This window comes from Canis lupus, chromosome 18, assembly GCF_003254725.2.
Source record: "Canis lupus dingo isolate Sandy chromosome 18, ASM325472v2, whole genome shotgun sequence".
NCBI classification, from domain to species: Eukaryota; Metazoa; Chordata; class Mammalia; order Carnivora; family Canidae; genus Canis; species Canis lupus.
This window is the reverse complement of record NC_064260.1, coordinates 15,588,334-15,615,129: the sequence shown is the minus strand read 5'-3', so window position 1 is coordinate 15,615,129 and position 26,796 is coordinate 15,588,334. Positions and strand designations below refer to the sequence as shown.

General features: G+C 40.8%; 1 protein-coding gene across 3 annotated transcripts in view; it reads left to right on the top strand.

Annotated features, from left to right (window-relative positions):
- The window catches only part of LHFPL3 (LHFPL tetraspan subfamily member 3), a 563,045-nt gene that overhangs the window by 369,591 nt on the left and 166,658 nt on the right, over window positions 1–26,796 (top strand). For all 3 annotated transcript variants that reach the window (XM_025449378.3, XM_025449377.3, XM_025449376.3), the window contains exon 2: window positions 22,195–22,431. In XM_025449378.3, the coding sequence (XP_025305163.1) occupies window positions 22,195–22,431 (237 nt within the window). The remainder of the gene's footprint in view (window positions 1–22,194; window positions 22,432–26,796) is intronic.

The window sequence follows — 26,796 nt, the reverse complement described above, 5'->3', positions numbered from 1 at the left end:
TTATTCCTTCGGTGTCATTTCTTTCTGTTTATTTTTCTTATTCTTGCTTATCTCACAGGCTCTCCTCAAATATCTATTAATCCTTAATTTTCCATTCAAAATCCAGAGTGAGGCAAAAAGAAGCTCTGTAAACCTTGCATATCTGAATAGGGCTTACTAATAACTGGTGGACTTCACTTGAAGATAAGCAGACAATAAATTGGTCTTTGAAATAAAAAACAAAAATACCAAAGCAAGACACTCTTTTCTCTTAAAAGTCAATTCCCATACTCTGGTTGCCTTAGTTCTTCCCAGACTATTGGTTCAATTTTGTTAGAAAAAATTCTCCAATTATTTTGCCTGGGCCATTACGCACCTGGGAAAGGAATGGGCTGACTGTTCCAGACAGATACCTTCAGTTAACTCCTATTTTCCACTTCGTTTCTCATCCTTGTTCTACCTAATGTTTCTAGTTTCCTGATAGGGTCCCTCCTCAGCCCCGGCCCCTTCATCTCACATTTGAAGCTGTGGTTGCTTGCAACTTGTTGAACCACTCACTCTTCCTCCATCTGCTCCATGTATCTGTAGAATTCTGGAAGGTCTCAGCTGCCAATAACAACTCTCCCCTTCATCTACTCTCCTATTTTGGGATTATCTTTTTCTCCCTATTGTCAATTTAATGAGAATCTCAGAACAATGAAATAAACATGTGTCATCAGACTTCTGTCTTGAAAAACTTAGTCCTGTAGGTTTTGTTATAGAGACTTCTTTCCTTTTGTTCAAGATCTTTTTTTTTTTTAGCTCCTGGTATCTATTTAATTTCCAAGTTGTTTTTTTGGGTCATCTTTTTATTGTTGATTTCTGGTCTTTTCAAATCAAGATGTAGCTTTTAAAATCCCAACTTAGATAAATTTCTTTAGGCTCTTTATCACCAAATTGATGTTTGTAAGTATTCTATGGACTCAGATGATCTATTCTATTCTATTCTGTTTGTAGGGTAAAAATTCTATAAATGTCAATTAATTTGACCTTGTTGATTATGATATTCAAATCCTTTATTTATTTTTAGACTGTTTTATCTGTCAAATTCTGAAAGAGATTTATTAACATCTCCCACTGTAATTTTATCATTTTGTCCTCAAATTTTTAGCAAATTTTTCCTTATCCATTGCTGGCTATGTTTGTACATAACTTGGTTATAGCTTATTTTTCTCGTAGATGTCATCTTTGGTAGTATATAAGCTTCTTTGTCCCATTAAATGCTTTTGACTGAATTCTGTTACTCCTCCTTAACTGTGTTTGCATGAGCTAAGTTTTTCTTTGCCCGTTACCTTATTTTTTACCTTTCTTTGTCACTTTGTTTTAACTGTGATTCTTGTTAACATGTAGTTGGATTTTGTCTGTTACGATTGTGTATTTTGATAGGGAAATTCAGACTTTTCATATTTACTGTAATAACTGATACTCTTTGTCTTATTATTTTAGATTTAATAGTTGACATCCTTTATTTTTCTGTCCACTTACTTTTCTTTACATGTGCCTCTGTTTCCACTCCTGCCCCTTAGGTGGGACAGCATCGCTAGAAGGGAGTGCATTTTCTTTCTCCCAGGTTGATTAGGTTCTGATAAAATCCTAATAGGTTAGGCTCTGGTAAAACAGTTACCCTTGGGATGCCTGGGTGGCTCAGTGGTTGAGCATCTGCCTTTGGCTCAGGTCATGATCACAGGGTCCTGGGATTGAGTCCCGCATGGGGCTCCCCACAGGGAGCCTGCTTCTCCCTCTGCCTCTCTCTGTGTGTGTCTCATTAATAAATAAACAAAAGCTTTAAAAAACAAAACAAAACCATTTCCCTTGAGGGCAGCAGGCCTTGTTAAGAATAACAGAATGCTCTAGCATATTCCAAAATGGTTCCTGTTCCCCTCCCCCTGCTGGAAGCATGAGGGAATTTTGCTCCCATCTTTATTGAGGCCCTGGCAAAGCTCCCGGATGCAGGACTCACAGAAGTGTGGGGGCTGAGCTATGATTGGGTCCCCAGGAGTTTTTAACTCCCAGACTTGTCCACACTGAGCCTCCAGCAATTCATCAATTACAGGTCAGCTCTTCCTGCCCCAGAACTGGTTCCCGAGGAGGTTTCTGCTCCAGTAAGTTGTGATGCTCTGGATCTGCCTGTCTGTCTCTCGGATTTTGGGTTTGCCCTGTGACCTCACTTCCCTGACAGATGTGAGAAGTTGTTGATTTTTTAGTTCGTTCTGTTTTTTACTTACACTTAGGACGAAGCGGTGACTTCCAAGCTCCTTACATGATGGACAGGAGTGACAACAATGACAATTACTTTTCTGGCTTGGCCAGTTCTCTCTTCATTGCATTTTTTGCCCTGTCGACTTGGCAGTACTAATGATTGTTTTCAATTCTGCCAAGGCTTACCGTCTCCCCCAAACAGGTGTAGTCATACTTGTATTTCTCTATTAACATATCAGAATTAAAAGTATCCTCCCACCTATTTCCTTGGCCTACTCATCCCACATTCTACAAAGATGGAAGTTTGAGGCTGTTGTAACTTCTTCCTATCTACAGTACCCGCCTCTTGAGTCTACGTGGTGTCCTGAAACCAGTTCCTATCAACTCTTCCCTTCCCAACTCTGTGTTCGGAGACATCACCTTGATAGTTTGAAATTGGCCACAAAAGGAGTATTTATACCATGAACATTGGCAAGCACTACAAAGCAGGGCTTTGGTTCTTGTTTATCATTATTCTATAGAGTGAGTCATTAATCATTTACCAGCACAACGCTGCATTTCTGCTTCCACTGAAGGGTGTGGATTTTGTGCTGGGCTGCCTCAAAATTCTAGTTCAGGGATAGTATCTACGCTTTCAGTATTTTTTTTCCCAAAACTCCGTAACATGCAGTAACTATTGCTTTAACTAATCTATTTTTGCTGTCATTGTTGTTGTCATTTTCTGTGTGAGAACTTAAAAGATTTTTTTTGATCTGAGTAATTTATAAACTTCATCAAGATAAAGTTGGGTATGTAATTTTTTTTTCATTAATCCCACCTGAGTCTTGGGAACTGTTAATCTAAAAACTTACATTTCTCCAGAGAAATTTCCCTCTTTAAAAAAAAATGTATTTCTAACGACGTTGCTTTTTTCTTTTTTGGAGCTCTTAACACAGTAGCCCCCTATGCGCAGTTGGATTGCCAGTGGTTTCAGCTACCCACGGTCAACCAGGGTCTGTAGGCAGACAGTTCTTCTAACAAATCATCCAAAGGTCAACTATAGCCAAGCACTATGTCACAATCCCTATGCCATTCACCTCACCACATAGACATTTCATTATCTCACATCATCACAAGAAGAGGGGTGAACATAGGACAATAAATTATTTTGAGAGAGACCACATTCACATTAGTTTTATTACAGCATATTGTTATAATCATCCTGTATTTATTATTAGCTCTTGTTGTTAATCTTTTACTGTGCCTAATTTAGACATTAAACTTTCTCATATGTATGTAGGTAGAGGAAAACAGTATACGTAAGCCTCAGTACTATCTACAGTCTCAGGCATCTACTGGGGGTCGGGGGATGTATCCCCTGGAGATAAGGGGAGAGAAAGCAAGGATTACTATATTTATATCGTAGGTCTCTAGCCTCCAAATCTCTTGTCTTTTCCCTCCTGTCCTTGGGATTTTGTTCTTTCGTGCCATTTGTTTTACCAGGTCTTCCAAACCCTCTTCCAGTCCTCAAGAACAGCCATCTTTAGTTTTTTTTTCCTTCTTTATAAATTGAGGACGTCTTGTATATTCTAGCTGTATCTCCTCAAGGAGCACCAATGCGTCACCGTGTTCTGTCCCACTTTTTTTTTCACTTCTGTGGCAGTAGAAGTCCTCAGATCCAGTTCAATTTTGCCTTCTTCCTTTGTGTTTCTTTTTTTTTTTTTTTTTTAATTTTTATTTATTTATGATAGTCACAGAGAGAGAGAGAGGCGCAGAGACACAGGCAGAGGGAGAAGCAGGCTCCATGCACCGGGAGCCCGATGTGGGATTCGATCCCGGGTCTCCAGGATCACGCCCTGGGCCAAAGGCAGGCGCCAAACCTCTGCGCCACCCAGGGATCCCTTCCTTTGTGTTTCTTTCTTTTTTTTTTTTTTTTAAGATTTTATTTACTTATTTGAGAGAGAGAAAGAGAGGCAGGGAGAGAGAGAAAAAGAGCATGAGTGAGGTGAGGGGCAGGGAGAGAAGCAGACTTCCTGCTCAGCAGGGAGCCCAATGTAAGGCTCCATCCGGAGATCCCGGGATCATGACCTAAGCCAAGGGCAGATATTTAACCGATTGAGCCACCCAAGTACCCCTTTCTCTGTGTTTCTGACTCCCCCCTCTACCACAAGGAGCAAAGACCTTAACTCTCAGGTTGGCACAGGGTTTCCAGGCTCTGCTGGCAGCCTCATCTTGCTCATTGTGTTTTCAAGAAGAGCAATGAGTCAGGGACCTGTTCTCAGGCCTCCATATCCCTATGTTTTTTTGGTGGCAAAGTGGTTAACGATGTCCTAGGCCTGCAGTCTGACCCTATTTCAAGGTGATGGTAGCCATTACCTATGGTCAGACCAAAGCAGTGACAGGCATGCTACTTGTCATTCCTAAAGTTCCAGAATATCCACTGCTGCCAGCTAGTGACACCACTGGTGGATAAACCAGCCAGAGATGTCACTCACAGGGAGGCCTCAACCAGGATACTGCTGTGTAGTATCTAGCCCTGGCCTGTGACTCAGCAGCCCAACAGACCACTGGGTAAGAGAATCACCAGCACCTCTGTACATTGTCAGAGCTGGACAAGTCAGGCCAGATGGGCAATATTCTCACTTTCCTGACCAACAAGGTCTCATGTGCAAAATCATGCATCCTTGATGTAGCTTTTTCTCCAGGTTGAGGCAAAGCTAAAATTTACCAGCACAAGTGATCTTCAGGAAAGATCACTTTCCAGGACTGCATCATTTGAGGATGTATGAACTGACTGTGTTAGGGTAGTAAAATGTAGGCATTAACTATTCACCGGAAGCCAGTTTTCAGGTTGGTGTGGAAAAGCTTACGAAATATCCTATAATGGCCTGCTCTCTTCAAATAGGAGAAAGGTCATCATTGGTCAGTTGTGTGGGTGATGTATGTCTTGGTAATGAAATTTCAGGGGTCAGCATCAATGTTAGTAGCATTCTAGACTGAGGATCCAGCCATTTTTTTTTCTAAGATTTTATTTATTTATTCATGAGAGACACAGAGAGAGAGGCAGAGACATAGGCAGAGGAAGAAGCAGGCCCCCTGCAGGGAGCCCGATGCGGTACACCATCCCAAGGATCACAACCTGAGCCAAAGGCAGATGTTCAACCACTGAGCCACCCAGGAGCTCCCCTTGGCAACATCTTTTAAAAAAATTAAAACTGGTAAAGATGAGTAGTGGCAATTGTCCAAGTGGGTGGGGAATTAGGGGTGGTAGCTACAAGCTCTGATGCACAAGTACACTGATATATCATGCAGACCAGTGTCCTGGTTTCTCAGTGCATGGTGAGGAGAAAACAAAAAGAAGCTTTAGATCTTCATTCTCAATTTGACACCAAGCATTCAGCATCCCGGGTGTGCCAGAGGAATGGTGGCATCATCACTCAAGCACATCCAAAGCACCACCTCCAGTCAAACCCAATATCTCAAAGTGCCTGACAACAGATGGATGGAGCCCTATGTTCATGCTCCATTAGGTTTAATTCACTCTAGACTACACCACTTCCCAGAGTACATAGGGTTCATTCAGGGAAGAGCCAGAAGCATAGGTTTTCTAACCAGCTGTTCAATGAAAAATATATTCTGACAAATTTAGAATTGTATCAGCCAGAGATGAATAAAATAAACATCACCTCCTTGCCAGATGTGGAAACTTCCTGGTCACATTTGATGTGCATAATTGGAACCCCATAGAAACCATGAGGTTGAAAGAGCCATAATCCAGAGGAGAGCAGTCTATGATATTGCTGCAAGTGATGTCCTAGGAAGACCAGGGTGTAATGGCCACATGTCAGCTGGAACCTCAAGGAAACTCAGTGGCCTTTAGGAATCTAACTACCCCTGAAGAGGTCCTGCTGGGACCACAAAGAGAACGTTTCTTCTGTCCCTCTTACACATGAAGAGTTTTAGGTACAGAGCTGTGCCTTTTCCATTTTCTCTGTTTAGATATTGTTTAGATATTTCAGTACACCGGCTCCATCCTGGCTTATAAATAAGACATGCTGAGTTCTCCACTGATATCATCTGCATGACTGAAAAAAACTTCCCTCAGAATTTAAGGAACTAGTGTGATTCTCTACCCAATACAGGAAAGGGGATGCATAAAAGAAGAAGTGAGGTGTAGGGGGACATATTTGCCATGACGCTACCAGCCAAGCCAATCCAATCCAAACCAAGCAAGAGTAGTCCAAAAAAATGAAATGGTGCTTAATTCCAGAAAATACTAAGAAAATTCAGAGGGACATCAGAGAGGTCAAAGGCCTAGGATATGTCAGAAATAAAAGGGAAGGAGGAGAGCAGAAGTGTGAATGCCTAGAACTCTCTCCCCCTCACCTTCAACGGCCAGCTTAGAGGGCTAGCAGAAACAACCAAAAACCCATCACTACAGAAAGGCCCAAGAGTGAGGTTCTTGTCAGCTTTTCCAGTCCATAGATCACTTCAGGTTTCTGGGTAGCATTCTGGGATCTGGCACTGGAGAAGATATGAGGTGTCCTCATCCAAAATAGAGGAATGGTAAGTCATTTTCCCTGTTTGTGGGATCTTTCAAGAAACATATCTTCACTCTGGAAACATCTGACATTGATATCTGTTGTTGTCTACACTTCAATAGAAGAGATGAACACCACACACCACACTACTGATGATATAGGGAGCTGGCGTTTGAATCATACTGCAATAAAACAGAGACATTCCCAGACCTCCTTCAGCTTGAGACTAAACTAAGTTCACAGTTCTTTGGCTAAATTTATTATCTTTTTAAAAATCTCTTTTGTCTCCCTGGTAATTGGAAGTTCCACTGCATATTTCTATTTTGATACTAGTTACCTTCCTATTCTTAACAGTTATATTTATACCTATAGTTATATATTTCTATGCTGTAATGAAATCGACACCCCCCCTGATACTGTTTTACTTCCCTCCTCCAAATCTCAGTCCTCTGTGCCCCGTCCTCATCCAAATCTTAGATCTGGTGGAAAGAATAATGGTCTGGAACAAAACAAAATGAAATCTTAAATTTGAGATTCCAAACAAAGCATAGCTTGGAGGCTCAAAATTATATGTTCATTTACACTCAGCAGGCTCTGTCTCCCTTTGTCCTCATTTGGTTGGTTACTCATTACAGCAGCTAAAGTGGGGAACTTTTTTGATCACAAGTCCCTTGACAAAGGGAATTAGATTTGTTTTAATCATTGATATCCCCAGATCTGTGACATAAATAATAATTACCTGAATGAAGAGTCTGTTTGTCAAGGATAAGTAAAATTGCTTTATGTCTGGCTATTCAAAAAATGGCCCCTTTCAAGACTCCCATCAGCCCCTGACAAGAACTCCCTTAGCTGGGAATATATTGCTCTAACGTTCAACAACAACAAAAATCAATGAAGTTCCTATGTTTAGTTTACTGAGATTTTGCTGCCAGTTATTTCTAGGGATGTCATTTTGACAATTCAGAATGCCAATACGTTGAGATAAGTTGGTCCATTTCTTAATGTTCGTGGAAGCTCTAGCATTGTTCCACCACAAGACAATTTCTCAGTAATAGCCTTCTAGCGATGTACTGCAATACAGATATTTGTTGGTGAGTCCAATGTTTGCATGCCTTCCAACCGACTTTGACCTTACATGCTGACTGCACTTAATGAAGTCACAGACCAGTCTTTGCCAGATTATCTACATCAGTCTCACCAGTTCTTGGGTGAATCTACTTCTTTTTTAGCATTCTAATTTTACTGTTGGAGGAAAGCCATGTATTTTCCCAGAATAGTAAAAATTAAACTCTATAACCATATAATGGTTAAGAGATGGAACAGCTGTCAGAGTACCCAAGGTGTCAGTCCTGGCACCTTACTTATGTACTGTGACATTTTTCAAGGTACTTAAGATCTCCCTTCTTGTTTCATCTTTTATAAAATGCGGGGAATAATAGTACCTACTTCATAGGGATGTGATGCAGTTTAAATGGGTTGGTTCATATAAGAGAATGCTTGGCACCAGTATTCAATGATGTTTGCTCTTATTTTACATTACAGAATAGTCCAGGCAAATGAAGGCACTACTGCTTGTTGCTCCAATTCCTCTGACAGATCTTTTTATTTTCTTCAAAATTGTTCAAACTAATAATTTCACTGGGGATTCTGGACTCTCGGAAGCCTAAAGGATGACTCTGGCTTCATATAAAATAATGTCATTAGTGTCCAGAGATCAGCATTCATCACATGGGAGTCATGGGTAAGAATTGAGATATTGAGCTCACTCTATACACTAGACCCATAACTAACTCCCAGCAACTACGTCTGGACCTCCCAGTGTGTTTCATGCCTTCATGAAGATAGGTTCAGAGGTGTCAAGGTTGGGCCACAGGTTGATTACCCCAGTACCTAGAGATGAGGGGACAACTCATATGTATTCTTACTCAAACTTCCAAGTGTGTCACGTGGCAGAAGTTTCAGGAAACTTTTCTTTAGCCCTGTCACTCTGCAGATGTCACAGTTTTTGTGTGTTGTATCACCCACATTATAAGAAAGAATGGAGACAATATAGCCTCTGGTGATGACCTCTACAGGGCTGAAGCTGTTGAGATGGTCTTGTTTGCTGCAGTCTCGATGGGTTTAGCCAGATGTAACCCCAACAGGAAGCCAGTGCTGAAAGGGAGAATATTGGGACAAGCAAGACTGATTTTACACTGAGCCACTACTGGGAATAGCCAGTGGCACAAAGGATTCCAAAGTCAGGCTTGATCAAGCTGGAGGTAGTATCCAAGCCAGAGAGTGGGCAAGCGGTGGATTAGGTTCTGCAGCAACAAGGCCCACAAGTCAAGGCCTTCCTGAACATCACTTGCTTTGGTCAAGGCAATCCACTTTCTTGGAACATAACTCAAGCTTGCTTTAAGGACTTAAAAATTTTTTTTTTACACAGCCAGAGCCAAGCAGAATATCAGGACTCCAGACAAGCAGACTCAAAATAAGATCAAATGTTGGTCCCAACAAGAAACCAAGACAGAACCATATTACAGGCTGGGAAAACCCAGCAGTGATCATGGAAGGCCAGCCATGGGAGGCACGGGTACTCAGGGTTCATCCCATACAATAAATCTACAGCTGACTTTATGTGCCTCAATCTGGACCCCAGTAACTACAAATCGGAAGACAGGAACAAGATTTTAACAACACACAATATACGTAATATTAGATGCCAAGTAGCATAAAGCTTAACAAAGATGTCCACACACTGGCCCTGGGAACCTGTGACTATATTAGGTTACATGGAAGGGGGAGTTTGTGGACACAGTTAAGTTTGCTGATCAGCAGAACTTGTGATGGGGAGATTATCCAAGTTAGCCTAATCTAATCACATGAATTATATATATATATATATTTAATGATACATTTTAAAAAAACCATTTTATTTACTTAGAGAACGGGGGAGCAGCCAAGGGAGAGGGAGAAGCAGACTCCTCACTAAGCAAGGAGCCTGACACAGGGCTCAATCCCAGGACCCTGGGATCATAATCACATGAATTCTTAAAACTAGAAGAAGAAGCAAATGAGAGGATTAGAGAGATGGCTCATGAAAAAGACCTGACTTGCTATTGCTGGCCTTGAAGATGGAAAGGCACCATGAAGCAAGGAATGCTGGTAGTGTCTTAAAGCTGGAAAAGAGAAGGAAGTGAATTGTCCCCTGGAGCCTCCAGAATGGAACGCAGCCCTACCACACCTTAATGTTAGCCCACTCAGACCTATATCAGAATTCCAATCTATAGAAATATAAGATAATCCATTTGTGGTGTTTAACTTACCCTCACTAGGTTTGCAGTAGTGACGTGTTCCAGTAACAATAGAAGACAAATACACATTATGAATAAGGGAATGTTTAAATTGCAAGTGACTCTAGAATCAACACCATATTTGTCTTAAATGCTATTTATTTTATATATAAAAATTGACTTCTCCAGGGTACCTGGATGGCTAGTCGGTTAAGCATCTGCCTTCGGCTCAGGTCACAACCCTGGGGTCCTGGGATCAAATCCCGCATCAGGCTCCCTGCTCAGCAGAGTCTGCCTCTCCCTCAACCCACTCATGCACTCTCTCCTCTCTCCTGTCTCTCTCTCTCTCTCTTAAATAAATAAATAAATAAATAAATAAATAAATAAATAAATCTTTAAAAATAAGTTGACTTCTCTTTGAAGAACTACAAACGAGGCCTTGGAGAGGGGCAGCAGGCAGTGTTGCAGGGTGGAGAACGTGTATTCATCTTCTCTTGACTCCCCTGAGCTGGGCACAAGTAAAGATAGGGACCAGACCCAAGACCAAGCCTGGATGATGGCTATTTTAGACTGTTCTCAGTATCCATTCAGAAATGTTAAGCTCTGCGCAGGTCATATATGTGTTCAACAAGAACTAGTATCTCCTACTCTGTCTGGGCAAACAGGTAACTGGTACTGTGTCTAGATTGAGATAGTAGTAAAAATATATAAATAAAAGAAGAACAAGGAAATTCTTTAGTGAAATATATTGGAACAAGTGCACCATCCTATCACTTTATTAAATGTTTCTAACTAGTGGAGTCTATCAGTAATTCACCCCAGAACTTAAAATGCCTTAGATCATCCCAGTACTACAATTCCATCAGCAAACCCTAGCCTCAGATGGGAGAGTAGCAAATGAATCACAACAGATCTTTTGTATTCCCAGAAGGAACCCGGACCCTGTGGATAAGGGGTGAAAGACAGAGCCCTGTGGGGAGGAAATATCCCCAAGGGCAGAGAGCAAAAGCTCAAGCTCCTCCTCAGGCTCTAGAATTTACTCTCAGCCCTGCCGGAGGCCACTGTGTAGCACCTGAGTTCAAAGCAAAACCACCTTGTGCACATTTCACTGGTGGGTTAAGACTGGGTTAAATTTCATTTTAGTCAAGGGAAGTCATTGTTCTGATTCAAGCATTGTTCAAATGTCACACTGGTCAAGGTTTTATCTATAAACTTTTGGCTACTGCTTTCAGAATTTGAAGTTGAAAGATGTGTGAAAATTTTTTGACAGAACATTTAACACACTGACTTCTTTTACCCTTTTTTGACCTGGTTTTTGTCCTACACTTTTTTTGATACCTACTGCCAATTCCAATTCAGTTTCTCTGGGGAGTTTCTTGTTCTAAAGCAGCAGCAATAAATACATAAATTACCAGAAGATCTTGCCATCGATCGGTCAAAGCCTAATATATCTCAAATTATTTATTTTCCAAAGTCTGCATAATTTGTTTTGAAGGGACAGCAAAGAGAATGGAAGCCTAAAAACACACTTTAAGGAAAATCTGATGGGGAAAAAGGAGCAAGAAATAAGAAAAAAAAAGGGGGGGTGGGGGATTTAAACAATTTGCCACAGTTGTACTTTTCTTTATATATTTTTTTGTTTTAAATGTCATAAATCAGTTCCTCTGAGTCCATATAACCTTGATCTTAAGCATCCAAGGAATGAGGGGATGGGAGGGAGGAAGTGACGCTGAAGAGAAGCAGAATAGACATAAGGAACAGTCAGCTTGAAGATTGTTACCCAGAGCCCCATCATGCTGCTCTGCCCTTTTCAATGTGGTGGAAAAATAATTCAGTATCTGGTCTTGATCATGTCTGTTCTGAATGATATTATGAGTCCTTTCTGCGAAGAGAATGACAGCGCTCTATAGCCTATACAACTGTTCTTTAACTGTGTAAGGACCAGAACTGGTGCAGAGGGATACGTAGATAAAGATAGATGGGCAGCCAGGCAGACAGACAGATAGATAGCTAGAAAATCAGCTAAACTGTGAAAAAAGCACAGCCTGGGAGTCTGTTAGAAATGTATAAATGTGTCTATCTGATAATCCCTTGAAAGTGAGATCCTTCCTTACAAAGGATGGAGGAGCATTCGCCTTTCTTGAGCTTGGTTCTGCTTCTGACATTTTTAGCATGCAATAGTTAGTTTTTCCAGTTTCCTTTCAACAATCAATTTTTGCCATTTGAAGTTTCTAAAGCATTAAAATGTTACTTCAGGAGAATTAAATCAAAAGTGCGCAAACGAACTCGTAAATACGGAGAACAAATTGGTCGTTGCCAGAATGGAGTTGGTGGTGGGGGAGGATGGGCAAAATAGGGAAAGGGGATTAAGAGGTACAAACTTCCACTTAGAAAATAAGTAAGTCATGGCGATATAAGGTACAGTATAAGGAATATAGTCAATAATATTGTAATATCTACATATAGTGACAGATAGTAGTTACACTCGTCATGGTGAGCATTTTTCTAATGTACATAAAGGGCGAATCACTATGTATCCTTGAAACTAATATAATATTGTCAACTGCACTAAAATTAAAAAAAAAAAAAACATAAACTGGGCACCAGGGTGCTTAGTCAGTTAAACACCTGCCTTCAGCTCAGGTCGTGATCCCAGAGTCCTGGGATGGAGCCCCATATCGGGCTCCCTGCTCAGCGGGGAGTCTGCTTCTTCCTCTCCCTCCGCCTGCTGCTCCCCCTGCTTGTTCTCTCTCTGTATCAAATTAATAAATAAAATCTTTTTTTAAAACGACATAAAAAGGTGAGCAAGCTGTGTCAAAGAAAAGCTCGCCACCATAACACTGTACTGGTGCCAAATTCTCTTTCAGGGAAGTGTGTAGAAATGGGTGCTCTGCTTCCAGGGGGTCCAGCAGACTTCACAGAGCTCATCCTCCCTGGGAAGGCATTTAGTTGCTTCTCAAGTTACCCCTTGTACTGAGAAATGAAATACTGGCAGCCAGATTGGCATGAGATCCCTGACCTTGTCCAATTGCAGCCAACAGTGATTTTCCCAGAGTCCCATGGTGAATCAGGACAGAGAGCGAGTGTGCCACCCTCTGTCCACGTGCTGTGCAGGAAGACACTGGGTCAGTTTGTGAAGCATTTTTACAAGCTCATCCTTTCCCATAATATGGGTACATATGGAGCATCAAATAAGTATGGATTTATTCCTGAATATGATTAACTCAAGGTAAATAGGAGGTAACATTCAATGATCTCCACTGGCCTCCTTGTTTTAGAGATAAAATAGCCGTGGCATGACAAGCCACATGGAAAACTGCAGGCTGGGTAATTATTAGTCTGTGGTGCTTTGCTTTCGGTGTTATCCTGGCTTGAGCGGATTTTGCTGAGAGAATGGTGATACGTGCACTACAAAGGATTCTGTTCATATGGCCATGGAGAAAGATAATCTCTTCTCAGGTCCTGTAGCTGAAATGCAGCGTAGATTTTAGCACATGAAAATGTTGCCTGATTCAAGGACTCTCCTGCAAACAAGCACCCGAAAACAATTATCAGACATGTTTGTGACCTGCCAGCACCTTCAGTTATGTCTATCAAAGGGTTCATTAAAACAACGTGTCTATTAAAATCCAGACAAGTTACCCAAAAACTTATACAGAACCTAATTGATTCATATCTTTATTTTTACCCAAAGCAGATATTATCTTACATACAAGTAACCATGTATAAATTAAGGAGGTGCATATATATTCATAGACATAAATATTTACATATATAATCTCAAAAGGAATATATACCATTAAAGAGCATACAAGAATGTTTGGCTGACACATAGGCAACTTAAAATATCAAGCCAAAATATCAAGCCAAAAAATCAGGGTGGATTTTCTTGTGAAATGTGTATAAATCCAAATATATGTGCATTTATGTAGTAAAATCTCATTAATTCCCATTCCACCCATGTAGACATTATAATTACCCTAATGATCTTGGCACTACATGTAAGATGAAATACTGATTAGGTGAATAGTAGTGTAAACAAAGGAAATATTTATACATATAAAAGCACAGTTTCTAAGTATCATTTTAGTAGGAGCTCTTGTAACTCAGAGAATAAATGTCTAATTAGAAACACCATGCTAAGCTCTGCCAAGATTCTGAAAGTGTTCTTAGGACTAAAACCAATATTCTAAAGTGATTTTTCGTGCATGATTATTGTTGATAAGGAAAGGGTAATAGCATAGTTGGTGTTAAAAGCATAGATTCCAAAACTAGACTGTCTGATTCAAATCTAGTTGTCCTATTCTTGGGCTTTGTACAATCTTCAGCAAGCTCTGAAAGTTCTGTGCCTCAGCTAACTCAGATGTAAAACAGAAAATAATGTTGGGGCTGACTGAGAAGCAATGAAAGTCCTCTGTCCCCTCTCTGCAATGGACTGGATTTTTATGTCTCCCTGAGATTCATAGGTTGAAATTCTAATCCCAGCGTGATGATGGTATGAGGAGGTGGGGCCTTTAGAAGGTAATTAGGTCGTGTGCATGGGGCCTCCATGAGTGATTAGTGCCTACATAGAAGGGGCAGAGAGCATGCTAGCTTTCTTTCCACCCTGTGAGGATACAACCCAGCCATCTGCCACCTAGAAGAGGTGCTCACCCTTGGAACACCTGAATGGCTCAGCTATTGAGCATCTGCCTTTGGCTCAGAGCGTGATCCCCAAGTCTCAGGATCGAATCCCACATCAGGCTCCCTGCATGGAGCCTGCTTCTCCCTCTGCCTGGGTCTCTGCATCTCTCTCTCTCTCTCTCTCTCTCTCTCTCTCTCTCTCTCTCTCAAATAAATAAATAAATAAATAAATAAATAAATAAATAAATAAATAAATAAAATCTTTTAAAAAAGAAGAAGAAGAAGAAGAAGAAGAGGTGCTTGCCCCAACCCAACCATCCTGGTACTCTAATTAAAGACTTCATCTCCCAAACTGGGAAATCCTCCTAAGCTCTGAACCCACAGAGAGAGAGAAGAACTGGCAGCAGGAAACCAAAATATCTCCTTTATTATGAGAAAGATTAGGTTGAAGAAATGGCCCTGGGTCTCTCAGCCAAAAGGACTTCCTAAATTGCTACCTCAAAATTAGGCCTACTTACTTTCCTACTCCTAGACAGCACTGGAAAATCAAGCCTGCCCCACGTTAGATCCCCAGCCCAGAAGAGTGGGACACAGGCCCCGTGTAGGCAAACAGCTCCCAAGGTAAGGTCAGGAGAGGGCTGGGCTGGCATGCTCAGATTTCCCTTGGGGAAGGGACACCTGGGTGGCTCAGTGGTTGAGCGTCTGCCTTTGGCTCAGAGTGTGATCCTGGAGTCCTGGGATCAAGTCCCACATTGGGCTCCCTGCATGGAGCCTGCTTCTCCCTCTGCCTGTGTCTCTGCCTCTCTGTGTGTGTGTGTGTGTGTGTGTGTGTGTCTCATGAATAAATAAATAAAATCTTTAAAAAAATTTTTTTCCTTGGGGAAATCACTCCATCTCCATAGAGAGGAGTAAGGTATGGGATGGGGCCAAGGGTATTTTAGGAAAAACCCTGCTTTGTGGAAATTAGAAAAGCCAGGAGCAAGTGCTTGCATGTTTCTCTTGGCTTTGAGAATTAAGTGAACCATGTGTCGTGGACCCCACTCGTGGCAAGTGTCAATAATTACTAGCTATTATTACAATGTGTGTTATTACTATTAACTATGTCACTATCAAGAGCTTGAGAAATTTGATTGGATCTAAGATACATATCAAAAGCTGTCTAGTGAACATTCTAGAGATCAGGACTGCATTGTGTTTTTCAATCCTAACTTCTGAATTGTGTTCTACTTGGCTATTAAGTCTCAACATTTGGGTAAATTAGCAAGTGATGTTGTACCGTGAACTGTTTTTCCTCTTGTCTGGCATCATATTCTAGAAAGCTTTGTCTCCGCTGTGTGGCTCCTAAGTGCATGTGTGGGCAGACTCCTGATGATCTCCTTTCAGCTGTGCCCAGGGCCACGCGGCTGATTCAGCACAAGGTTCAGATAGATGTATGGCCTGCGCTCGGGCAATTAGAGCTGAGCACCCAGGCAGCGTTAGAGGAGCTTTTATCATCATCATACACACCCTGACTCCTCTGTCTTCTGAGAGCCCAGGGTTTATTTACACCGTCTCCCCCCCACACACACACTTTCTAAGGGATTTTGTACTTTTTGTGCTATGACCTCAAGTTAAATGCTCATAAAATTAGACTGGGTTTAAAACAAAAATTTATCAGGAGCCCCTTTGTTTTCCCCAGCAGACTCTAACTCACAGTAGTTCCTGTCCTGGGTTACCTAGCAGCTCAGTTGTCCAGAGGTAAACTGAGGTATCAGTACCACCCCTTCTCCAGATGGAGAAATCCTGCAGCTCCGGTTGGCCGTGTGCTAGTGAAGAAGCTGTGGGAATGCAGGCGTCCCTTCCCCAGGTGTTCAGAGTGGCAGTCGCGTGAGGGTCCCCTCGCAGGGCACAGCGGCTCTGCTGGCATCAGTTCCTTCCATTACCGCACACCTGAATAATTGATAGAGTGAAGTGAATGCAGGTTCGTTTTTTCAGCAGGTTCCCCGTGAGTGCCTCAGCAACACGAGGCAATTTATCATGCTTTTTGTGCAACAGTGCGTAGACTTTTTAAAGAATGAATTTAGGCTTCCTCTTCTGTCTGAAAAATAAGCCATTCTCAGGTCCCCAGGGTTAAAAGGTTAGGAGAGTTGGACCAGCAGGATCCACATGCCCCTGTGACCCAAATCATAGCCTTACCGCCCCCCTCCCCATCCATTGCTTTTCTCATCTTGCTTAATTTTCCTTTGCAGAAAGACCCAATTAAAAACATTTGTGGCTTTTTCTAAGGACGTTTCCTTCACAGAGCTTACATTCAGCTCTTTGGCCAGAAAACTGCCAGAGCAATTAGTGGCTCTAGGGAGCCACTAGTTGTTTGTGTGCTACTTCAGAAGAACCCACTGTGGGCATCAGCGTCCTTTAGACAGAGGGTTCTTTTAGAATGTGAAAGGTTCCTAACCATTTGGGATATGCCTAAAATCGAAATCAACAGTCCTGTCCTCACAAGGACACCTTTATTGTGTGTTCTAACTTAGAAGATGTCATGACAATATACAGTAAGGGCCCGGGTCTCCTTCCATCATCTTTCTCTGCTCCCCTCCAGCTTGTGAGCTCTTTAACATTCAACATGTTCTCTGATATACTTCCAGAAAACCTGCTGATGAAATGAAGGAATACATAGCCCTAAGTCAGTCAGTCATTTCCTAGGTGACATTCTAATAAGAAACCCATCTGGGGAGAATAGTCCAGTCGGAACTAATTCTCCACGTATCCCCCACGGTCAGGAAGTAGCGCATCCAAATTAATCAAATGTTCCAGTGCCTTGTGTACTCTAATGTTTAGTATAGGGATGCTGCTACATCTTCTAGGATGATCGATTTGTAAAGAATTAGAAATAATTATAAAACCAAGAGGAATATTATTTAATTTTTCATTGAGACCTTCGGCTAGGATCTTGCAGGTACTTAGGATTAGGAACAGCTGTTGGTTTGCACCGGCTATACACATTATACAGGTTAGTAAGGTTCTGGTTAATAGGATGCCAGAAAACAGAATTTATTATAGCACTCAAGCATCAACACAGAACATAATAATACCTTTCCAAAGAAACTAACAGGGCCTAAACTATTTTAATGGCTTCAGTTAATCTTAAATACATTATAACTTTTGGGGGACTTCGCATTTCAAAACTAAAAGAGCCAAGTAGGGGAAGTTTGGATGGAGGGAGAAGAAAAATGTATATTTTGATAATACATTATCAGAAACTAAAATTTTTGTTATGTAATGGCCATCTAGAAGCACAGTTTTCAAAAGGATAGGATTTTTTTTTTAAAAAAGGATTGGATTTATTTATTTAAAAATTGGATTTTAGTTTTTTAAAGATTTATTTCTTTGAGAGATAAAAAGAGAGCATGAGCAAGGGGAGAGGGAGAAGCAGACTGCCCACTGAGCAGGGAGCCCAATACGAGGCTCAATCCCAGGACCCTGGGATCAGGACCTGAGCCAAAGGCAGACAGTTAACTGACTAAGCCACCCAGGTGCCCCTAAAAATTGGATTTTTAAAGGTTTTTTTTTATTATTCATTCACGAGAGACCCAGAGAGAGAGAGAGAGAGAGAGAGAGGCAGAGACACAGGCAGAGGGAGAAGCAGGCTCCATGCTGGGAGCCCAACGTGGGACTCAACCCCGGGTCTCCGGGATCATGGCCTGAGCCAAAGGCAGACACCCAACCGCAGAGCCACCCAGGCGTCCCTAAAAATTGGATTTTAATCACAGATTTCACTTACAAAGTTTTCAAAGTTTTTAAATGCAATTGAGCTTCACTTTTATTATTCTATTATATGGCCTTCAGTTTTCAAAACAGATATGGTGAAATATTTGGTCTTTTTCTAAATTAAGAGAAAGCCAACAAGAAGTGGGTGGGGTATCCAGGACGCATTCCGGTGCCTTACGGCCTACAGGATACCTAGAGTGAAGTACCCTTACTTCAGGGGGTTGGGGGCGGCAACTTAAACATTTTCCCTAGGAAGCGAGAGCCCGACCCCTTTAGCCTAGGTTTTTATCTTAAGATTTCTCTGAATAGGGCAGCCCGGGTGGCTCAGTGGTTTAGCACCACCTTCAGCCTGGGGTGTGATCCTGGGGTCCCTGGATCGAGTCCCACATCGGGCTCCCTGCACAGAGCCTGCTTCTCCCTCTGCCTGTGTCTCTGCCTCATTCTCTGTGTCTCATGAATAAATAAATAAAATCTTAAAAAAAAAAAAAGATTTCTCTAAATAGCTACTCCCTTAGCTTATCAAAACAAGAATTGCACTTCAAAAATTCTATTTTTGTAATTTGGAGCAAAACAGTCATTACATAAAATGAAGCACAATTGTACCAAGAAAGACCTTGAGAAAAGATGTCTTTGTTGATGTCACCATTTTACAAACCTCCTATTCCAGTGAGGTTGTCGTGCAATGGCCAATAACCTGCCCAAACTGTGTCACTTGGTGATTCCTATTAAGTTTTGCTAGAGCTATAGGTAGTTTCCTTCTCCAAGTTATTCCCATTCATAAAGGGGAAAAATTGGTTTTCTTTTTTCTATATAAGAAAGTAATTTTCTCATAAACATTAATGTATAAAATGGCATTTAGAATATTTTTTAAATCTTCCAAGTAACATAAGGTTTTCAGAGGAGATTTTTCTCAACTATGGTTCGGATTCAAGCATCTTGTGTGTCTTCCCAAATAAAGTTATTTTTTGCTAATGGAAATCACATTTTTAAAAATCACACAGATCATTATTGTTAGAAAGGTCTTGGAGAGGATGTTGCTTTGAGTGCTAGGCAATAAAGGAGTGGGAATTTGAAATATTTTTAAATCATCTACTTTTTTCTAATTATTCTCCCTAGTACTTGTAATCTGTGGTCTGATCATAAAAAAAATGTCTCTGTTGAATGTCACCATTTAAAGATGAATCTTTAGGTTTGTGACCTTGGGTAGTTGTGATATTGACTTCTCTAAGCTGTATTTCAGAGTATACTGTCTAGGTGTTAGAATTCATTTATTCATTCATTTTACTTTCCCTTTCAAAAGTATTCTAATGCCAACTATCTACAAAACATTGTTTTAGGTGCTATGAGTATAGCAACTTACCAAAGCTTCCTTCCTCAGAAAGCTTACAGTTTGTTAATTGAAATACTTATAAATAAATAACAAATGTAAAAAGCTAAAAGGACTTTAAGGTAGATACAGTAAGAAGCTACAGGGGTTCTGAGAAGGGCAATATTGTAGGTCAAGAAGAATTCAAGATGAATTGCTTTGTGGAGGGTGTTACATTTGACTTGATGGTTGAAAGATATTTAAGAGTGGAACATTTAGGACAATGGTGGCAAGTAATCAAGGCAGAAGAAAAAAGAAAATGATCCAAAGACTTGGTGCATAGATGGGGAGTCAGATGCAGCTCAACCCAAGTGAAATGGAGCATCTAAAAGGGAAGGGGGGGGATGACTAAGTGGCTCAGCGATTGAGAGTCTGCCTTCGGCTCAGGGCATGATCCCCGGGTCTGGGGATGGAGTCCCACATCGGGCTGTCAGCAAGGAGCCTGCCTCTCCCTCTGCCTGTGTCTCTGCCTCTCTCTCTCTGTGTCTCTCATGAATAAATAAATAAAATCTTTTAAAAATAAATAAAAGGGAAGGGGACTGGGAAAGATAAGTGGGGGCTGGGTCATGAAGCCTTTGGATACCTAAGATGTCTACATGTTCTTCAGTACCAGCAAGGAGCCACCAAAGGTTTGGAGCATGATGGTCTCTGTGGTCATAGGTGATCTGGATTAGAGATTAGAGTGAGGTGAACTGAAGGCAGAGGGAAGTTAGAGTTCCTTTTGAGACATAATGAGGCATAAAGTAGAGGAGCGTCCATGACACGTCCCTATGCAGAGATATTGCACACGTAGATGAGAAAAGCATGGCTATAGTTGGGCTGTGGGGCAAAGGAAAGAAGAACCATGTATGACCCAAAGTTGTAAAATGCTATTCTGTAAAATAACAAGGGACCCTACATCTAAGTTCTCCCAGGCAGTCTTCCTATGTGTCACCCCTCTTGGTCTCTGTGTCCTCCACGCCTGCCTTGTAGAGTCATGCTCCTGTTAAAAAAGGAAATTAGGTGTCCACTGCTGGCTTGTTCAAGAGGTAGCAGCTTGCCAGCTTCAGGAATTGTTTGGCCCTGACCATCACACAGCTCTAAGTTGGTTGTGCCATCAGAGTCTTCCTAAGTGACATGCCCTGGAAACCATAACCTGCCTGGATGCCTCACGCCTGCTTCCCTTGCAACCTCAACATGACCACGTTCTCAGAGCATCCCATCACTGATCTCCTGGTCAATCCTCAAATACCCCAGGCCTCCTTCCAACCCTGGGGCCTTTGCACATGCTGTTGCCTAGAACATCTTTTCCATCAATTTCACAGGTCTAGGGCCCTGTCCATTTCTGGTCTTAGCTTAAATGTCACCCTCTCAAGAGGCCATACCGTTATTCTTTATCAGAGCCTTTTGTTTCTTTTCCTATGTAGTACTTCAGCCTCCAACTATTTTATTTGTATGTTACTCATTTTTTTTGCCTCTTTCCCTTCTAAAACATAATATAAACTATGTCTCTTTTCTTGATTGCTGTATCTCTAGCAATGAGAACTGTGTCTGGCACTCCATAGGAGATAATCGATATGTAGCTGTTGAATTAATGAGTGAATGAATTAACAAATTAGTGAATTCATGAAGACACCTGTTCAGAAAGCCCTATATAACTTAAAACTATCCTCCTTTACCCCTAAATAATTAAATAGAGAGTGGGAACAAATAGTCACTTACCACCTTTCATCTGCTAAGTGACGTATTCTATAAATAGTGTTCATAGGATTCCCATAGTGATATTTGGGAGACATAATATAAGCATTCTGCTTCCATTCCTGAATTTCCATTAAAAAAACTCTGGTACCACACCATGTTGCAGTGTTTTTCAGCCTTTTTAGAAATGAAATAGAAAAGAAAATATCAGGGTGCACTGCATTTGCTAAGTATAGTTTCAAGAAACTTTTTAGTGTGTGTGTGTGTGTGTAGGAGGTTGCAATATGAAATTATTTTTTACTATGACTCAAAGTCAATATATACTGTGGTATTTTCCATGTTATCCTAATCCTTTATCTGGCTGCTGTTGAGCTCTTCAAAGCCAGTGTTGAATTGTCATTCTGCGGTGTTATGATTTCTTATGGCTTATTTGCAATGAAAGCCTTTCTGCAAATGCACACCAAAATTCAATTTTTTTTAGCATTTTCTTTTAGATCAACATACCTTAACCTCTCTCAGAATGTTCAGGTTTGCAGTAAAAAGTGTTCCCAGAGCTGCAGGACTAGGTTGCTTTTAAGTAACTGGCGGGGGAGGGGGGGGGGGCGACACACAAATATTTAGGGTAGGACAGTAGTAAGCTTTGCTATTCCTTAAAGCAAGAATTTGAAGCAATGGTTTGACACATAGAACCAATATTTGCTAAAGTAACATTTATGTTAACTACTTCTCTCTCTCTCTCTCTCTCTCTCTCTCTCTCTCTCTCTCTCAGCTGCCTGCCTTGTGCTTGGCTGTATGATTTTCCCTGATGGCTGGGATTCAGATGAAGTAAAACGGATGTGTGGAGAAAAGACAGACAAGTACACTCTGGGGGCGTGTTCAGTCCGCTGGGCGTACATCCTGGCTATTATTGGGATTTTGGATGCCCTGATCCTCTCGTTTCTGGCATTTGTGCTTGGTAACCGACAAGACAGCTTGATGGCAGAGGAACTGAAGGCAGAAAACAAAGGTAAGATTGCTTTAGGGAACTCTTATCTGGATGCCTCATGCACATCAAGTACCAGTGCTTCTCTTATGGGGCTAATTTGCTGCATCTTTTAATGCTGTCAAGTTCATAGGCTTTCCCATAGACTCAATGCAAGAAATTTCCCATAGACACAATTGAAATAGAGGATTTTCACATTTCCCTTTATAAGGCTCTCCAAGTCTATTATTATCATTATTTAAATGCATTTTTTCAGTTTCTTTTTCCCTAAGTTAATAGCTATTATACAGCTTTTTTATTTTTTATTTTTTATTTATTTATTTTGTCTATATGGTTAAATAGAGCGTACATCCTCTCCATGTGTTTCTGCTGTTTTCCTGGATTGAAATAAATGCCCGGGGGATCTCATAAAACTATCTAAAAATGTCTTTATTAAACTGTTCCTAATCATTTTCTTTGAATTCAGACTCCTCTCAGAGAGAAGGAACAATATTGACCCTAAGTCATTACAGTTAGGGGTTTCAACAGTTACCTGATGAATTGAATTTTAAATGTGTTGTCTGGGTGATTGAAAAGTTCTCATATTTCTTTTCAAAAAGAAAATGTCTGCTGAAACACAAACTAGAATAAAAAATAGGAAGTTGGCTGGTGAATGATCACATAAATGTTCTATTGTGCCAATAAGAAGTAGCCAGTCTTTATTCAAGATGAATCTCCTTTTTCTTTCTAGACTTTTAAACCACTTGTTGGGGGATAGAATTTTACCATCCCTGTCGCAGATTTAGATTTATTTCACTGTTTTGTCTTTATGTTATTTTTAACATCAATACTTTGGATTTATATCAGCACCTTCAGTCGAGTGGCTGCTGCTTCTAGTGTTTATTTCTAATTCAAACTAAATCCACCCTTGAATTATGAAATTTCACTTACGATTTCAAGTAGTTGCCAACTTCAGAAACTCTTCAGTGGTTCAACAGGCCTCAGATAGAAATATGTATTTGCGTCTACAGGAATGTCACATGTAATGATAGTGTAGCAAGCTTTGTATTTGGACCATCGCTGTTGATGCTGTAAACTGTGAACTATGAAGAGAGAAAATTAAGGTCTGGGAAAGTACAGTGATCCTTGAGCTTTTTATCTTCCTGATTTATGGACAGAACACATACTAGTTTACTTGGCTCCATCAAAATATTCTAAACACAGGGCACGTGGGTGGCTCAGTCATTTAAACATCCGACTCTTGGTTTTGGCCCAGGTCATGGTCTCAGGGTCATGGGATCAACCCCTGTGTCAGGCTCCTCACTCAGGGGGGAGTCTGCTTGTCCCTCTCCCTCCCCCTCTGCTTCTACCCACACTCGCACTTTCTCTCTAAAATAAATAAATAGGGGCAGCCTGGGTGGCTCAGCGGTTTAGTGCCCAGGGCGTGATCCTAGAGACCCAGGATCAAGTCCCACATCAGGCCCCCTGCATGGAGCCTGCTTCTGCCTCTGCCTGTGTCTCTGCCTCTGTGTGTGTGTGTGCGTGTGTGTGTGTGTGTCATGAATAAATAAATAAAATATTTAAATAAATAAAATAATTTTTAAATATTCTAAACACAAAAATCTGTCACGAGGAGACAAAACACAACACAATTATTTCCCTCTCATGGTTGTCTTTTCTAGATAAAAAGGATGATATGAAGATGACCATTATAATTTCTGAAGCCTGTTACAGATCGAAAGTGCTTTCACATGCGCTTATTCATTTGGAGCCCTTTTCCACTTTGTGATCTAACTTGGCTTCAAAGTTAATAAGAACAGCTCAATATTAGAACAAGTTACTTTTCACTAAGGAGTAAATTAAAGAAAACTCCGCTTTGTTCTGCAACTGGTTGATTTCCACCACCACCTAATGATGGACTGGAGTGCTATTTATTCACTGTACAATTTAAAGGTATATTGACAGTGTTTAACTTTCCAGACATCCTTTGACCCCAAATAAGGAAATTAAAAAAAAAAAAACTTTTTAAATAACAAAAGAAGTTTTTTTTTAAGTTGGCAATTGAGAATTCTAACTTCTCTCCACATATATGAGTGACAACAATTCTGAATTCATGCTTCAGAAAGAAACAACAATATTAGAGGATAACCCTCAACAGTTTTCAAAATGGGTCTTCCACTAGATTCAGTTGGCATGTTGATGTCTGATCCCTTCCATTGAGGTTTTCGTTTTAAAAAGCGTCGTTTTCTACTCCAACGCCCTGGTAAAAGTGTTGATGAGAAAGGAAGTCAAAAGAGGCCAATAAAGGGACGCCTGGGTGGCTCAGTCTGTTAAACGTCCAACTCTTGATTTTAGGTAAAGTATAGTCTTAGCATCATGCAATCAAGCCCCAAGTCAGGCTCCGTGCTCAGCCAGGAGTCTGCTTGCCCCTCTCCCTCTGCTCCTCACCCTCCACCCTCTTTGTCTCTGTCTCTGTCTCCCAAATAAAATTTTTTTTAAAAGAAGCCAGTGTAAGGTTTGAGGACTATCTGGGCATGATTTTTCTGTGTTTCTCGTCTTTGTTTGCTTGTATCACACTTGCATGAGTCCATAGTTTCTTCTATCTGGTTCTGAAGGACCCAAATCTATAGCAGTTCATCTGTATCAAATTGGATCCAGTAAAGAAGCAGAGAGCATCAGGCCATGCTGAGGAACATTTCATTTGTGCTTCATTCTTATTTCACAGTCGAAATTCTTTTCGATTATCTGAATTCTGAGAAAGTATCAGCAGCTCTATTGTGTAGACATTTCAGATCCTCATACGATAGGGCCTGTATAAAACCAGACTGGAATTGTCGAAAATGTAATCAAACCTACATGTTTCTGAGAAATGGTACAACACTTGTAGTAGCTATACAAAATTGCATTTATGGTTTGGTATTATTTAAACACTTGGTTCAGTGTTGAAACTTCCAAAGTTGGATTGTTTGAGAGCGGACCAGTCAGTGGTTTTGTATGTTTGTGTATGAACAATCTCACTAAACAGTAGTTTGCTTTCAAGTGCATGCAATAACCAAAACTATATCACTATTACTTTCTATAAATCCTAGGGGAGGAGAGATCTGATAAGTGGAGATGATTTCTAAATATAGAATTGATTATATTTAAATATGTACTTTTACAGTTTGGATACATTAATATAACTTTTCACTTATTAAAACTATTTTTTTCACTATTCTTTGTCTGTCCCTTGGTAGCCAAGGCCTCCTTTGGGTTTCAGAGTAATGCAATGAGACAGAGGCCAATCTAACTCACAGAATTTTAAAAGAATTTGCTAATTCCATAATGCCTTTGGTATCCTAGAGCAGATGATACCATATCTCAAGTCTTAGCTCAAAAGTGTAAAACATTCATATGTTCTGATATACATTATATTACTATACATGCTACAACATACCTTTTACAATCTTCTAGTTTTATGGTCTGCTGATCATCCTAACAACCTACATCCTACAATAAATAGCAGGAGCATTATAGAGATAATAAGCCTGCAAGTGGAGCATATGTCCCCAATTCAAAGAAGTTTGTCCTGAGTAGTTTCATGATAAGATCGTATCTTCTTTTTGTGGCTTTTGTAATTAATCTAGCAACACACTTCTCTGTGTATCTGGAAAAGCCCCTCAATGGGTTCAGGCTTGCCCTGTGTCCACTACAGTAAGGATACTGCTGAGATCCATGAGTCGTTTCGTAACAACTTCTCCAATGGATAAAACAAGAATCATGGCTACATAAACTCTAGAATAGATCAGAAAAGGGAAGGGAACTCCATTCTTTTTTATTATTATTATTGTAGTTCAATTTGCCAACATTTAGCATAACACCCAGTGCTCATCCCGCCAAGTACCCCCCTCAATGCCCATCACCCAGTCACCCCAACCCCCCACCCACCTCCCTTTCCACTACCCCTTGTTCATTTCCCAGAGTTAGGAGTCTCTCATGTGCTGTCACCCTCACTGATATTTTCACTCATTTTCTCTCCTTTCCCTTTATTCCCTTTCACTAATTTTTATATTGCCCAAATGAATGAGACCATATAATGTTTGTCCTTTTCCGATTGACTTACTTCACTCAGCATAATACCCTCCAGTTCCATCCATGTCGAAGCTAATGGTGGGTATTTGTCGTTTCTAATGGCTGAGTAATATTCCATTGTATACATAAACCACATCTTCTTTATCCATTCATCTTTTGATGGACACTGAGGCTCCTTCCACAGTTTGGCTATTGTGGCCATTGCTGCTAGAAACATCGGGGTGCAGGTGTCCCGGCGTTTCATTGCATCTGTATCTTTGGGGTAAATCCCCAACAGTGCAATTGCTGGGTCATAGGGCAGGTCTATTTTTAACTCTTTGAGGAACCTCCACACAGTTT